Here is a 12699-nt window from a genome sequence, read left to right as displayed (position 1 = left end):
TCCCGCCCCCCGCCCCCGCCCGGCCTGGGCCCCGCGCGCACCAGCAGCTCCTCCTCCCTCTGGTCGGCCTGCGAGGCCATGCCCGAGTCGCTCTCGTCGTCGCTGTCGACGAGCACCATGCTGTCCCGGTCCTGGGGCCGCTCCTCCTCCACCACCGAGAAGGTGCCAGCCGGCTCCTCTCGCAGCACGCCCTGCTGCAGCCACACCGACATGCGCCGCCGCAGCAGTGCCACGGGCATCTTCACCACCTTGCTCAGCTCCTCCAGCGTCCAGCTGGCTGTGGGTGGGGCGGCCGAGCACATGGCATGCTGGGCGGGGCCGTGCCCTCTCAGCAGGACCGACAGGACCCTCAGGGCACAGCCAGGCCCCGGCAGCCGGGGGCGGGCGGGCCTGCTGCCCGCATGGCTCGGGTCGCCTGGGTCCCACCCACCCTCCGCCGGACACAGAACGGTGCCCTCCCGGGAGGCGCGGCCAGAGCGGGGCAGCTGGGGGCTCACCTTGGTCCTGGAAGTACAGCAGGACCACCGCCTGCACAGGGGTCACGGCCACGGACAGGGTGCGGTCAGCCAGCTCCACATCCATGGTCACCAGGCCCAAGGTGTGCTTCCAGCTGAGCGTCCGCATGGCCTGGGGAGGGCTGGGGTCAGCACAGGCCGCCCAGCGGGTCCGGCTGGACAAGGCTTTGCTACCTGGGACCGGGTGAGTAAGGGCTCCCGGACCTGCCCCCGCCCTGGCGGGCAGCGACGGTACCAGCACACGGCGGGACTCCAGTCCCCTCCCCCTCCCCTAGCACCCCCTAACAGCGAGGGCCCCTGCGCCTCTGCGAGAAACGTCCACGTCCTGGCCCCAGGACCTCAGAAAGTGGCCTGACTTGGACACTAGGCCTTTGCAGATGTCGTTAGGGAAGGAGAGGTCGTGCTGGAGTACCACGAACCCTGATCTAACTCGGTAAGTGTCCTCGCGGGGAGGGCAGACGGGCGTGCGAGGCTGGAGCGACACAGGCGCCCCTGGAGGCCGGAAGAGGCAGGGAGGACTCGCCCGCAGCCTCCAGAAGACCCTCCCCTCCATCTCACACCCTGTGGCCTCCAGAGCTGAGAGGAGTTCCTGTTTTACAGCCACCACAGGACAGCGATAGACTTCAGCCGGAGGGGAAGGTGCTGCTGTAGCAAATACCTTTTTAGAATACGTGGACGTGGCTGTGGTGTTGGGGGATGGGGAGGGCTGGGAAAGTTTTGAGCTGCACGCTCATAAAATCCTGGGTTGCCCTGGAGAGGCTACTGGTAGAAACACAGACAGGAAAGGCCATTCCAGTGAGGCCTGTTGAAGCAAGGAACAGGAGATGGGAGGAAAGGCGAACCATCACGCGGCGGCAGAGACGTGCTCTGCTGGGTGGAAAGCAGAACTCACGAGGGAGGAACCTGGACATTAGGTTGAGATTTCCAAGCAAAGTATGGAAGGTGCAGCCTGCTTTCTCCTCACTGCTTGTAGTGAATTGAGAGGGAAAACCGAGGGAGGCCATGGTGCCCAGAAAGGAGCCAGCAGCACTGGGTGGTTTGCACATCTTGCCGTGTGCTCTGCAGACAGAGCCTGTGTCTAGAGGTGACCTGTGTCAAGGTGGCACCAACCAGCAGTGCCCAGGAGCCAGGACAGAGAGGGGCCAGTAGAGGTGTGAGAGCCCCCAGGCCCACGGACTGGATGCCGAGAGCTGCACGGAGGCCAACAAGGCTCCTGAGAATTTAATAGCAGTGGAAACGATGCCAGCCTGGGTAGAAAGGGAGGGACGGCCAAAGGGAAAGCATGACTCTGAGGGCAGGGCCGCGCTGCGGAGGCCTGGCCTGGCAGGGTGGGGCTGCCCCCGAGGGCAGAGAAGACTGGCACCCAGCCAGATGGAGTGGAATTTCCTCCAGTGGAATTCAGACTTGCTTAGGGCCTGGGAACCCTCCCTTCCTTCCAGTATCTCCCTTTTGGAGGGCAGGTGTCTGCCCAACACCTGTCCCACCGCTGGACTTCGGAAGCAGAGAGAGATACATTCATAGGTTTACAGCTGAAGGAGAATCGTGCCCCAGCTCTCACCCTGACCTGACTTAAGAGATCTGGGACTTTGAGTTGGTGCCAGAATGGTTAAGACTTCGGGGACGTTGGACGTGGCTAAATGTATCTTGCACATGAGAAGAACGTGAATTTTGGGGGCCAGAGAGTAGACTCTCACAGGCTGAACTGTGACCTCCACAAAGATGTTAAAGCCCTCACCCCCAGTGCCTCAGAATGTAACCCTACTTGCCAGTCGGGTCGCTACGGATGCAGCTAGTTAAGGTGAGGTCACACTGGTGTGGGGAGCCCTTAACCCAGTATGACTGGTGTCCCCATAAGAAGAGGGGAATGTGGACACAGAGACACCAGAAGAGGCTGTGGGGCACGACGCAGGGGTGAGTGACGCCTCTACAAGCCAACATCTGGAGCCCCAGCAGCTGGAAGAGGCAAGAGGATCCTCCCCTGGAGCCTTTGGAGGGAGCGTGGCCCTGCCCACACCTTGGCTTTGAACTTCTGGCTGCCAGAACTGAGACAATAAATTTCCGGTGCACCGATGGCGCCTGTCTGGGGTACTTTGTTAGGGCCGGCCTGGGGGACACTGGCCACTCTGGGCTAAGCGCTGCTCTAAGCCCTTCCTCACGCCCCCAGCTCTGAAGGGGGGCGACAGCTAAACACTCTACAGCTGGCAGCTAGCCAAGCTCGTAACCACGCGCTCTGGCTCCAAGGCCATGACCTTTACAACCACTCTGGCCTGCAGCGGGCACACGCGAGGCCCAGCGGCAGATGGCACAGGCACGGCCACCTACACGTGTCCAGCACAGTCCTCGGGCCAGGAGCCCGGCTGGCGGGAGGCAGGGGCACCGTGGCCACGGGTTTGACCTCTTGGCACAGAACAGGGGCCTGCCCGGCCGCTCCAGCGCCGTCACGCTGGGTACACGGCCTGAGATGGAGGGCACGCCTGAGCCACCCCCAGGCCCGGGGGGGGGAGTTCTGGAGGAAGCCAGCGGGGCCTCTCCAGGCAGGCGAGCTGCGGTGCAGAGGCCAGCAGGGCAGCCAGAGCAGCAGGGGAGGGTGCCGGGCACAGGGGCGGGCCACGTGGACTTCCTCGACTGGGGGGTGGGGGCGGGAGCGGGGGCGGGGCAGCGCCGAGGCCCCACGGAGCAAGTGCCACCCCCCACGCAGGGGCGGGAAGGGTCCTGGCCCGGCCCCACCTGCCGCCCTCCTGGGGCTCTGTCCTGAGGGCTCCTACCTCCAGGGGTGTCCCAGGTCCCTCCAGGGCTCAGGGTCTGCACCCTGGACACCTGCGGCCCTGTCCTCTGCTTGGGTGCCTGGCGTCTCCTCCGGCCGGTGGCCTCTCAGGGCCCCACACCCCACTCATCAGACTGAATGCTCCAGAACCCACTTCTCCGCCTGTCCCCTGAAACCTGGGACAGGTGTCCCAAACTCCCTCCTCTCTCCCAACACAGCTCCTCTGAACCATCACCTGGAAGAAGGGTCCTCTGTGCCACGGACCCTTGCCCACAGCAGGCTCCACCTGGCCACACCTCTCACCTGGACTCCCAACGCCAGGGCTGGAGGAGACGAGCGATAAACTCTGCCAATCGGCCACTCCTGGCCCCCGGCCTCCTGACCAGCCCACACACCCCCTTCTCCTTGCGGAGCCCTGTGGCCCCAGGGACCTGACAGCAGACAGCATGGTCTGGGTCCCCAAGTGCCCTGGCACTCCAGAAAGCAGCTTCCAGAAAAACAAGCCAGGGAGGGGCAAGATGGCGGAGGATCATAGAGATCAAACACCTCAAAGGCAACCTGGAGACTCCCTGGAGATGCCCATGCGGGAGACAGAGCCCCCGACTCCCCCTGGGGCGATCACTGCAGCCCAGCTCCTGGTTCTGAGGCCAAGAGGGTGGACGGTGGAAGAGGCAGCCCAGGCACACGCCCACTCCCAGCGCCTTGGGGGCACAGGAGGGCGTGCGGAGTGTGCACACCTGCACAGACATGCTCCCAGGAGGGGAGGGGAGGGCGCTGAGCGCAGGGTGCAGACGCGGAGGGACTCGTCCGAGGTGCCGGTGACCCAGCGGCGCGGCCATACCTTCAGCTTCTCATACTTCCTGCAATAGACCTCCAGGGCCTCCCTGATGTCCTCGGGAACCTCCAGCTTCTCATCCTTGAAGGGCGGCCAGAACTCGCTGGAGAGGATGACGGCGTAGACCCCGAACGGCGGCTGCTCCTCTGCGGGCCGCTTCTCATCCTCCTCGCGGATGTTGGCATTGATGCGGCGCGAGTCTGCCATATCCTGCGGGGGAGACGGGGCCTCCTGAAGGTCCGGGACCGACAGGGGTAGGGGCCAGGTGGTGGCGGGGAGCCCCAGGCACCTACCTTGAGCATGACCTCGCAGAAATGCATCGGGGCCTCGCCGAAGCGCAGCTTCAGCAGCTCCACGTTGCGGATCTCCCTGGAAGGACGCATCTCTGAGGGCTGCGGTGTGCCCCCACCCCAACTGGCACCGACAGAGCGACACTGCCCCCCGATCCCCCCATCCCCGGAGCAGGGACACCCCCAGCCGAGGAGGAGAGGCGGGAGCCCTGTGCCCACTCCACCCCAGGAGGGCCGGAAGCCCTGGGACCTACCGCCCCAGGCTCCTTGGCTGCCCCCAGGCCCCCCCTCCCCCGGGGGGCAGAGGCCAAGCACAGGTCAGTCCCTGCCCAGCCTCGGGGACCCAGCGCATCCCCGATGCGCACCAGGGCTAACAGAGAGCAGCCACTGCGAGTGAAGGCCACCCCTCCCTGGGTACCCGGAGTGGCACCTCACAGGCCTCACCGCTCGGGGCTGAAACTGAACTGGTGCAGCAGGCGGTCGGCCAGCAGCGAGCGGTACTCGTTGATGAAGAGGTCCTTGCTGCCGTAGATGCTGACCAGCAGACTAATGATGTCCGAGGAGCGCCGCTTAGAGCTGGACTTCCCTGCATGGCACGGGCACCACCGGCGCCTCTCAGACACGGAGGCGGCACAGATGGTGCCAGGCAGCTCCTGCCCAGCCAAGCCCATGAGGTGGGGATGCCGAAAACCCACTCCTTCTCCAGCTGAAGCAGCAGAAGCAGGTGGGGCAGGCAGGGCACCCTCCCACAGGTCTGGACGCGGATACCACCCAAGCCAGGTGAAGAACCCTGGGGAACCAGGCGGGGTTACACTCTGACCATGGATCCCCTCGAGCTCCAGAGCCCACATGGCAACAAACTGGAGACCAGAGCGCCTGCCCGACTAGACCACCCCCCGAAATCCAGAGCCTGGCAGCAGGGCCGGCAGGCGCTGACCTGGATCCGCGTCCACAGGGTCAGGAACCCAGTCCTCTGGCTCGCCGGAGTCATCCTCGCTGTCCTGGCCGGTCTCCAGGCTGGCCGGGTCCGTCTTGGACAGCTCAACAGCCAAGTCCCCCGTCCCATCCGAGTCCCCGGTCAGCCCTGCCACGATCTGCCGCACCGTGTCCTCCCGCGTCCTGCCAGGCACGAGGCCCTCACCGCCTGTCCCACCCGAACACGGGACCCCACCTGACCCCTGCAGCCAGGGCCGTCAGTCACGTGCTAAAGGCAAGCCCATGAGACTCCCTCCCCCGCCCTGCCACCCCTAAAACTAAACCATTTTCTAGGAGTAGGAGCTGAGATGACAAGACAGACACAAAGCCAGGCCACGCCCGGCCAGGAGGCAGCAGGCCTGAGTCAGGGCAGCTCCAGACACTGCTTGGCCCCATCCTCGAGCCTCCACTGTGCGCTTAGGGGTTTCTGGGTGGCTGTGCATGGTGCCTGCTCAAACACATCCCCCAGTAGACAGCCCGAGAGGCTCTGCTCCTCTTGGTAGAAGGCCAGCAACGCAAGGCCCCACCCTTCCCGTCAGCCCTGGGGCCAGGCTGGCACGAGGCAAAGCAAGCAGGGCCACCTGTCTGTGCTGGTGTGGGCCCTGCGGCCTGCACACGGGCCCGGTGACCCTGGGCCACAGGCGTGGGAACCAGCGATGGCAGGAGGAAGGAGCCCAGCCTGAGCTGCCCGGCCCAGGGGGACATGGAGCGTACCTGGCTCCCCAAGGACCACACCCATCTGGCTGCAGCAAGACCCACGGGGAGTGCAGCTGCACGAGTGGGGCCCTGGAGCTCACCTCAGGTAGCGGCGAATGGGCTCACAGGCCACCTCCAGGACAACCATGGAGGGATCCAGCACACGTAGCGCCTTGATGGCGGAGATGTACAGGGTAATGATGTCACACGTATTCACGCCTACGGCCGGGACGGGAGAGCTCCATCACAGAAGGGCCCAGGCAACACAGGGACACGGAAGCAGCCACCCTGGTCAGGTGACCTGCAAGTCCCACCTCAGCCCCAGGAGACCCGCGTGATCTGCAGGGAGCTGTCCCCGCCGCTACCCCTGCACTCACTTGCTTTCTTCCCTTGCAAAGTGGGGTCTGTTCTAAAGGGACCGGGCACTGCCCCTGCCCCCGCAGGACCACACAAAACTGCCTCTAAACCCACTCCCTCCACAGGCCCCAAGCCTGGGCTTCCAGATCCGGGCCCTGAGGGTGAATGGCGGGTGGGCCTCGCCCCAGTGGCACCTGGGTGGAGAAGTCGCGTCTCCAGGGCAGCCTTGAGGGACACAAGAAGCTGCGGCCTCTGGTCGGTCCTCTCCAGGCAGTACTTGAGGTCTTCCACGGCCGGCCGGGAGTCCGGGAAGTCTGCGGGGAGAGGCTGGTCCTGGTACATGTACGTGTGGCGAGCACGCACTGTGCGCGAAGGGCCCAGGTGTGCCTGCCGCCCACCCTCAATGAGCTGAAGGCAGAGGCACGGGAAGGCGGCTCCCCGGCAGGCGGGGCCGACCTCGGATGATGCTGAAGAGCTCCTCGATGCGCAGGCCGGCGTAGATGCGATAGAAGAACCTCTGCACGTGGCAGCGCCACCGGCGCAGGGAGCTCCCAGCCTCTGGGGACGCAGGCCTGCCAGGGCCGTCCTGCAGGAACACCTTGCCCAGCCAGCCGACCACCCTCTCAATCCACTGTCGGGAGAACACAAGTGTGGGACTCTGGGGGCCAAGCCCAGAACAGAGACGAGGAGAAGCCACACAGCTACCCGCCCCTCTGGCTGGGCCCTGGGAGCCCCCAAGGCCACCTACTCTGAAAACCAGGAGCACGTTAAAATCAGCATGACGAGGGGCCCAAAGGAGGCCTCCCAGGGCCTCCACCAACACACACCCAGGCCCCTTGCACACACACCAGCACCCGTGCTCATCCCCAGCAACAGTGGCTCTGACACAGGGCGCTACGTCTGAGCGGATGGACACACTCTGGGGGTCCCGTGCACAACGAGACCCCCCCCACGCACAACCCACAGCACCTAGCGGGACCGCTTCTGAGCCCGTGCACATGAAATCTACAGGACGCCCTACTACAGAGACCCGAGAGCGTACATGTCTTCCCACGGCCGCCCAGCCAGCGGAAAGAGTACCCCGACGATGCGCCGCCTACAGGGACGCGGCACAGCTACCCGCCGGACCTCCAGCTTCACACCCCCTTGCCCCGCCCCGTGGCAGGGACACTTGCTTTGAACACCACCCCTCACCCCCACAGCTTACCTGCATCCTCAGAAGACAGATAGCAGGAGCAGGGGAGGGGAGCAGCTGGGAAGTGGGAGTGGGCTGAGGCCCCCCGTGGTTGGGTGCAGCTCTTCCTCAACTCTGTGCAGCCCAGAGTAGATCCCAGACCATGTCCCAACAGCGTGGATGCCCCGAGGCCCCCCACTGGGATACCCCAGACCTTGGCATGGCCTCCAGCCACGTGGCCCCGCGAAGACCTCACTAAGCACGTCACAGACTCCTCCCTCCACCAGGATGGGACCAGAATGACCGCCTCCACCCAGCACCAAGACGGCTTCCAGCACCAGCAACGTCCTGACGCACCCAGCTCTCCACGCTCTGGCCATTTCTAAAACCGAGGTGTCAGTTTTGCCAGAAACCTCTAACCCACAAGGACACAGCCCGCAGGGGGTCCTCACCTTGTGGAACTCACGCAGGAAGGAGCGCTCATACTCGCCCCGGCAGCGGTCCTCCATCCTCTCCCGGGTCACTTGGTGCAGGGTGGTGGTCACAGCCTCGGCACTGACCCGCTCCAGCAGACTAAGCCTGTGTCTGGAGAACAGCCCTGCCCATGGAGACGCAGAGCACACGCACACGCGCCCAAGCCCACCCCAGCACGCGCCGCCCGCAGCTCTTCTATCAGGGGCACAGCTGCAACAGAGGCTTCGAGGAAAAGCTGCTGTGAAGACAAGCACTGGCCAACGACCGCCCGCCCCCCCAGCCGGCCTCCCTGCCCAGGCCGGGACACTAGCCTTCCCCACGTGGTCAGCACATCTGGCTACTGGGGCCAAGGCTCACCTCCCAGAAACAGCCCTGAGACAACGGCTAAATACGTCACTACCCTAGCTCCACAGACACAGATGCAGTTGTCTGTGCCCTTTGGTGCAGATGCCGATCTGTGAGGACAAAGGCTCCTGAGAGAACGAAGCTTCTGTGGATCCGGCCACACCCTCAGTCCAGCCAAGAGACTCTCTAACAGCTGCACTGCTGCCACTTCACTCAAAGGGACAAAATCATCATAAGTGACCACAGAGAGTGGAAGGACCACATGACAGGACCTGACCCTAACAACAAGATCTTTTCCTTCTAGACAGGCCAGAAGGGCAATCAGTTTGCCCAGCACGTTGGTCTAATCTCTGACTTGTTCTAGAGAGAAAAAAAAACAGTCACACCTTTTGTAACCACAGGATAAACATCATTTCTCTTCTGAGAGCCTACAAACAGCACAGCAAAATTCTGCACAGCTCAGGAAATTCAGAATCACGTGGAATATTAGCATAAGCAAAATGTGAAACCCTGAGCTAGGGCGAGTGACAGATGCACCTGTGTCCAGGGTGAAAGGTATAAACTCACAACACACGGATCCTGGGGACCCTCTCTTTGGCTACCAGGACAGGTGGCAGAGACCCCCAGCCAGCTCAGCAGCTCTCTGCAGGGGCCAGCTGGACCCAGAGGGGCAAGCAGGAGCCAGGAGGAACAGGGGCACGGCCACGCAGGCACAAGTACTCACAGGACTTGGCTGAGCTGGTGGAACTGCTCCAGCGCCTGGCGGCACCAGCACTGCTGCTTGTCACTGCCACATCCCGCACAGAGTGGGCTCTGCAGAAGGCGGTAGTACCGGCGGCGGGCGTATCTGCTGTCCAATTCTCCCTCCAGTTCGGGGTCGGTTCCTCCTTCTCCTCTTCTCTTGCTCTGCATGTAAACCCTCAAGAAGCGCCCATAGAGGCGCTGAATCATCTCCTGAAAAGCTCTGGGAGTGGAAAAGAACAAGACGCCCCGCAACGTGGTCTGAACCTTTTCCCGAAGCCCCTGAGCACCGGTGCCCATAAGCAAGCCCAGGCGAGTCCATTTCTCCAGGAGCTCTAGACTACGCAGGTAGGGATCCAAACGGCTCTCCAGGAGCCCGAAAGCATCGAGGAGCAGCAGAAGGCACTGGGGCTCGTCTGCACAGTTCTCACGTTGGGAGACGGCGTTCCAGAACTCGAGGCATATGTTACCCTGCAGGTCGTTCTGCAGCACCTCTGCAAACCACTCCTCCAGGACCGAGTGCAGACCGTGGCCCCTGAGAACCTCCACCGCCGCCCGGAGCTCCTCCTCCTTTGGAGGGACCGCACCGCTGGTCCGGGAGGATGCCTGGAGTACAGAAAACTGTAAGAAGAGAACACAGCGCAGAGGCGGAGAGAACAGTGACAGACGGAAACAGGCAAGGGACAAAGCACAGGGGAGGCTACGGAAACCCCGCTGCCCTTCGTCGCACGGATGCAGGGCCGGCGCTTAGGGACAGGCTGTGGAACAACAAAGGACTCTGGGGGAAACAAGCTGGACAGAAGCGGGCGGAGAGATCCGTAGGAACCCGAGAGTGGACGCGCGGGGTCCCGGGAACCCCGCACGGGCCCGCCGCCCTCTTCTCGGGCCTCACCAGTCCCAGAGCGGCCGGCGGCACCAGTCCGGTGCTCACGGTATTCCAGGCCACCAGCAGCTCTTGGGCAGGTCTGGGATCATTGTGCGCCGCCGCTTCCGCCGCCGCCATCTGCTCCCACCAGCTCCTAGAGCCGCCGGCGCGGCGCGCGGCGATGACGCACACGAGAGGCGCGCGGCGGTGACGTGCGCCGTGGACTCGCCGTCTGTAGGCAGTACGCAGGCGCGGGCCCGGATGCGGTAACGGCGGGTGGAGCGGCCGGGACCCCGGGCGGCGACGATGACCCAGCAGGGCGCGGCGCTGCAGAACTACAACAACGAGCTGGTCAAGTGTGAGCGGCCGAGCGGTGGGGCCCGCCGGGCAGGCTGGGAGGGCGTGGGGCTCGCCGGCCTGCGGTCCCGGGCAGTAGCTGGCCCGCAGCGCGCGGCCGAGCGTGTTGTACGGTCAGTGCGCGGCTTTCCGGGCCGGGGCGGCGCGGACGCCGTGCGGACCTGCCCAGCGCACAGCCGCGTTGTGGCCCGCCCCGAGGGCTAGGTATCTGTGGAGTGAGCAGAGGACGATGGGCTTGAGTACGCACGGCCTCCCGGCCTCGCGCCTCGAGCCTCGCGCGGTTCTTTCCTTAACTGAGACTCGTCGGAGGCAGGGCATTGGCCTGGCTCGGGCGAAATGTGGCCCATCCGGCACCCGGGTCCCCCACTATCCACTAGCCTTCTCTCCTCGAGAGCAGGGGGCTCCAGAGCTGGAGGGGCGGTGCTCTCCTTCCTGCCCCGGGCCCACCGCGCCTGTCTCTTTCGACCCACCCTTTCGGCCCACCCTAGGCATCGAGGAGCTGTGTCAGAAGCGGGAGGAGTTGTGCCGGCAGATCCAGCAGGAAGAGGAGGAGAAACAGCGGCTGCAGAATGAGGTGAGGCAGCTGACGGAGAAGCTGGCCCGAGTCAACGAGAATCTGGCTCGCAAGATAGCCTCTCGGAATGAGTTCGATCGGACCATCGCGGAGACGGAGGCGGCCTACCTCAAGGTGGGGCTCGGGGGCCCGCGTGCTGGGCCGAGCCCGTCAAGGGTTTCTGGCCCAGGGGTGCCTAGACAGGCTGTAGGCCCCCCGTGGTGACAGTACCGCGCTCAGAGTGACCTGGGTCCTGTTGTCGGCACCATACCCATCGCCGCGTAGCGGGTTCCGGACTGTGAGCCACAGAGCAGCAGCAGGGCCGGAGCTGACCTCGGCCTGGCTTCCCAGGGTGTGAGGAAGGGGTTTTGGGCCAGACTCAGGGGAGACGGCCCGGGAGGGGGGCCAGGCCGCGGGAGGTTTCCAACAGGAGGAGCAGTGCTAACCGGCTGGTGTCTCTGTTCGCAGATCCTGGAGAGCTCGCAGACTCTGCTTAGTGTCCTGAAGAGGGAAGCGGGGAACCTGACCAAGGCCGCAGCCCCCGAGCAGAGGAGCAGCGGAGGCAAGGACAGCTGATGAGGCCACAGGCGGAGGGCCTGCCTCCACTGCGCCCCCTCTACGGCTCAGCCCCCGGCAAGTCTGTCTTCAAAGCATCTTTGTCTTTCACGGCAGCAGCTTTTTCCTCTCGTTGTCTCGGGTGCCAAGAGAGGCAACTGCCAACCTTCACTGGCTCTGGGTGACAGGAAAGACCTGAGCGTAGCCCACCAGGTGGGGATCCTGGCTCTGAGCACACACAGGCGCTGGGGAGGGCAGCTCTACTCAGGGTCCCACTGAGGCCTCCACACCAGCCTGGGGCTGCGGGGAAGGCCCACTTCTGGTCTCAGCACCTTGGGAGTCCTGTCACCCCTCCCTCGGCCCGCAGGTGCCCAGGCAAGTGTGGGAGGGGCTGGGGCCCTCCTTCACCTCAGAGCTTGCCTGGGGCCTGTGACTGTCAGTAAAGATTGTCTTTGTAAAGATCCACGTCAGCCTGCTGCCTGTGTCAGGAGTGTGGGGCTGCCGGGCCCCACTAGAGTCAAAATACGAATCCTTGTCCAGTTGTAATATGGCTCTTCCGTGAAGGGATGGCTTTCCCTGGGACTGGCCTTGTGTTCAGAGCTAAGGGTGCCCCTAAGCGTTTCATGTGACCCCCGTCACCCACCCCATCAGGGAGGGCCACTGGTCCTGGTTTAGGGAGACTCTCTTCCTGCGCTCAGGTCCCCTGGGAGTGGCTGTAACCCAGCTCAGTAATTCCAGATTCTGCCGGACAGCAGCACCCCTGCTCCCACTCTCTGGTCACAGGCCAGTCTCCCATGCAGCCCAGGGCCCTGACTTCCATCCTGAGTCCTCCATGGGTCCACCTGCCTTGGCCTGTCAGCCCCCATGGGGTCCCTGCAATTGCTGTCCGTGGGGGATAGAAGGGTTGGGAAGCATGTGTTGGTTGAGAAGGCGTGCAGAAACTTGGGCCCACCATTCCCAAGAAAATGCCTTCCTCCCTCCCAAGCCTGACCAGGTGGCATTTCCCGTGGGCTTGATGCTCCAAGAAGAAAAGACTTGCATCTGATGCCAGGGTTGTGAACGGCCTGTCTCGGCACAGGCAGTCAGCCCAGCCAGGAGCCGCTCCCTAGTGGGCAGCTCTGTTTTCTGTCACCTTTCCAGACCCATCAGACCTCCCTGTTGACATTATCCCAGGGGAGTGGTCTGCCTGCCACAGCATTCCTG

At 63.9% G+C, this 12699-nt stretch overlaps 2 protein-coding genes across 2 annotated transcripts in view; one reads left to right on the top strand and one right to left on the bottom strand.

Moving 5' to 3' along the window:
- ANAPC2 (anaphase promoting complex subunit 2) overlaps nt 1–10169 on the bottom strand; it is a 10619-nt gene extending 450 nt beyond the window's left edge. Inside the window, exons 1-12 of the mRNA XM_007459003.1 lie at nt 10059–10169; nt 9150–9772; nt 8059–8191; nt 6889–7063; nt 6627–6746; nt 6177–6294; nt 5342–5523; nt 4849–4990; nt 4408–4483; nt 4121–4324; nt 498–627; nt 42–277 (exon numbers count right to left, since the gene is read on the bottom strand). Of these exons, the coding sequence (XP_007459065.1) occupies nt 42–277; nt 498–627; nt 4121–4324; nt 4408–4483; nt 4849–4990; nt 5342–5523; nt 6177–6294; nt 6627–6746; nt 6889–7063; nt 8059–8191; nt 9150–9772; nt 10059–10169 (2250 nt within the window). The remainder of the gene's footprint in view (nt 1–41; nt 278–497; nt 628–4120; nt 4325–4407; nt 4484–4848; nt 4991–5341; nt 5524–6176; nt 6295–6626; nt 6747–6888; nt 7064–8058; nt 8192–9149; nt 9773–10058) is intronic.
- A 168-nt stretch (nt 10170–10337) lies between these two features.
- Nucleotides 10338–11517, top strand: SSNA1 (SS nuclear autoantigen 1). Its single transcript, XM_007458945.1, has 3 exons — nt 10338–10389; nt 10877–11076; nt 11410–11517. The coding sequence occupies exons 1-3, from the start codon at nt 10338–10340 to the stop codon at nt 11515–11517; spliced, it is 360 nt and encodes a 119-aa protein (XP_007459007.1).
- Nucleotides 11518–12699: the final 1182 nt, after the last annotated feature.

Source organism: Lipotes vexillifer, unplaced genomic scaffold, assembly GCF_000442215.2.
Source record: "Lipotes vexillifer unplaced genomic scaffold, Lipotes_vexillifer_v1.1 scaffold636, whole genome shotgun sequence".
NCBI classification, from domain to species: Eukaryota; Metazoa; Chordata; class Mammalia; order Artiodactyla; family Lipotidae; genus Lipotes; species Lipotes vexillifer.
Note: the sequence above shows the minus strand (reverse complement) of the source record. Positions and strands in the feature narration are given on the sequence as shown.

What these genes read in the sequence shown, in the direction of transcription:
- SSNA1 (XM_007458945.1), top strand. Translation starts at nt 10,338, where the DNA reads ATGACCCAGCAGGGCGCGGCGCTGCAGAACTACAACAACGAGCTGGTC. An exon ending in CAACAACGAGCTGGTCAAGT is followed by an intron (nt 10,390 to 10,876) that starts GTGAGCGGCCGA and finishes GGCCCACCCTAG; the next exon opens with GCATCGAGGAGCTGTGTCAG. An exon ending in CGGAGGCGGCCTACCTCAAG is followed by an intron (nt 11,077 to 11,409) that starts GTGGGGCTCGGG and finishes CTCTGTTCGCAG; the next exon opens with ATCCTGGAGAGCTCGCAGAC.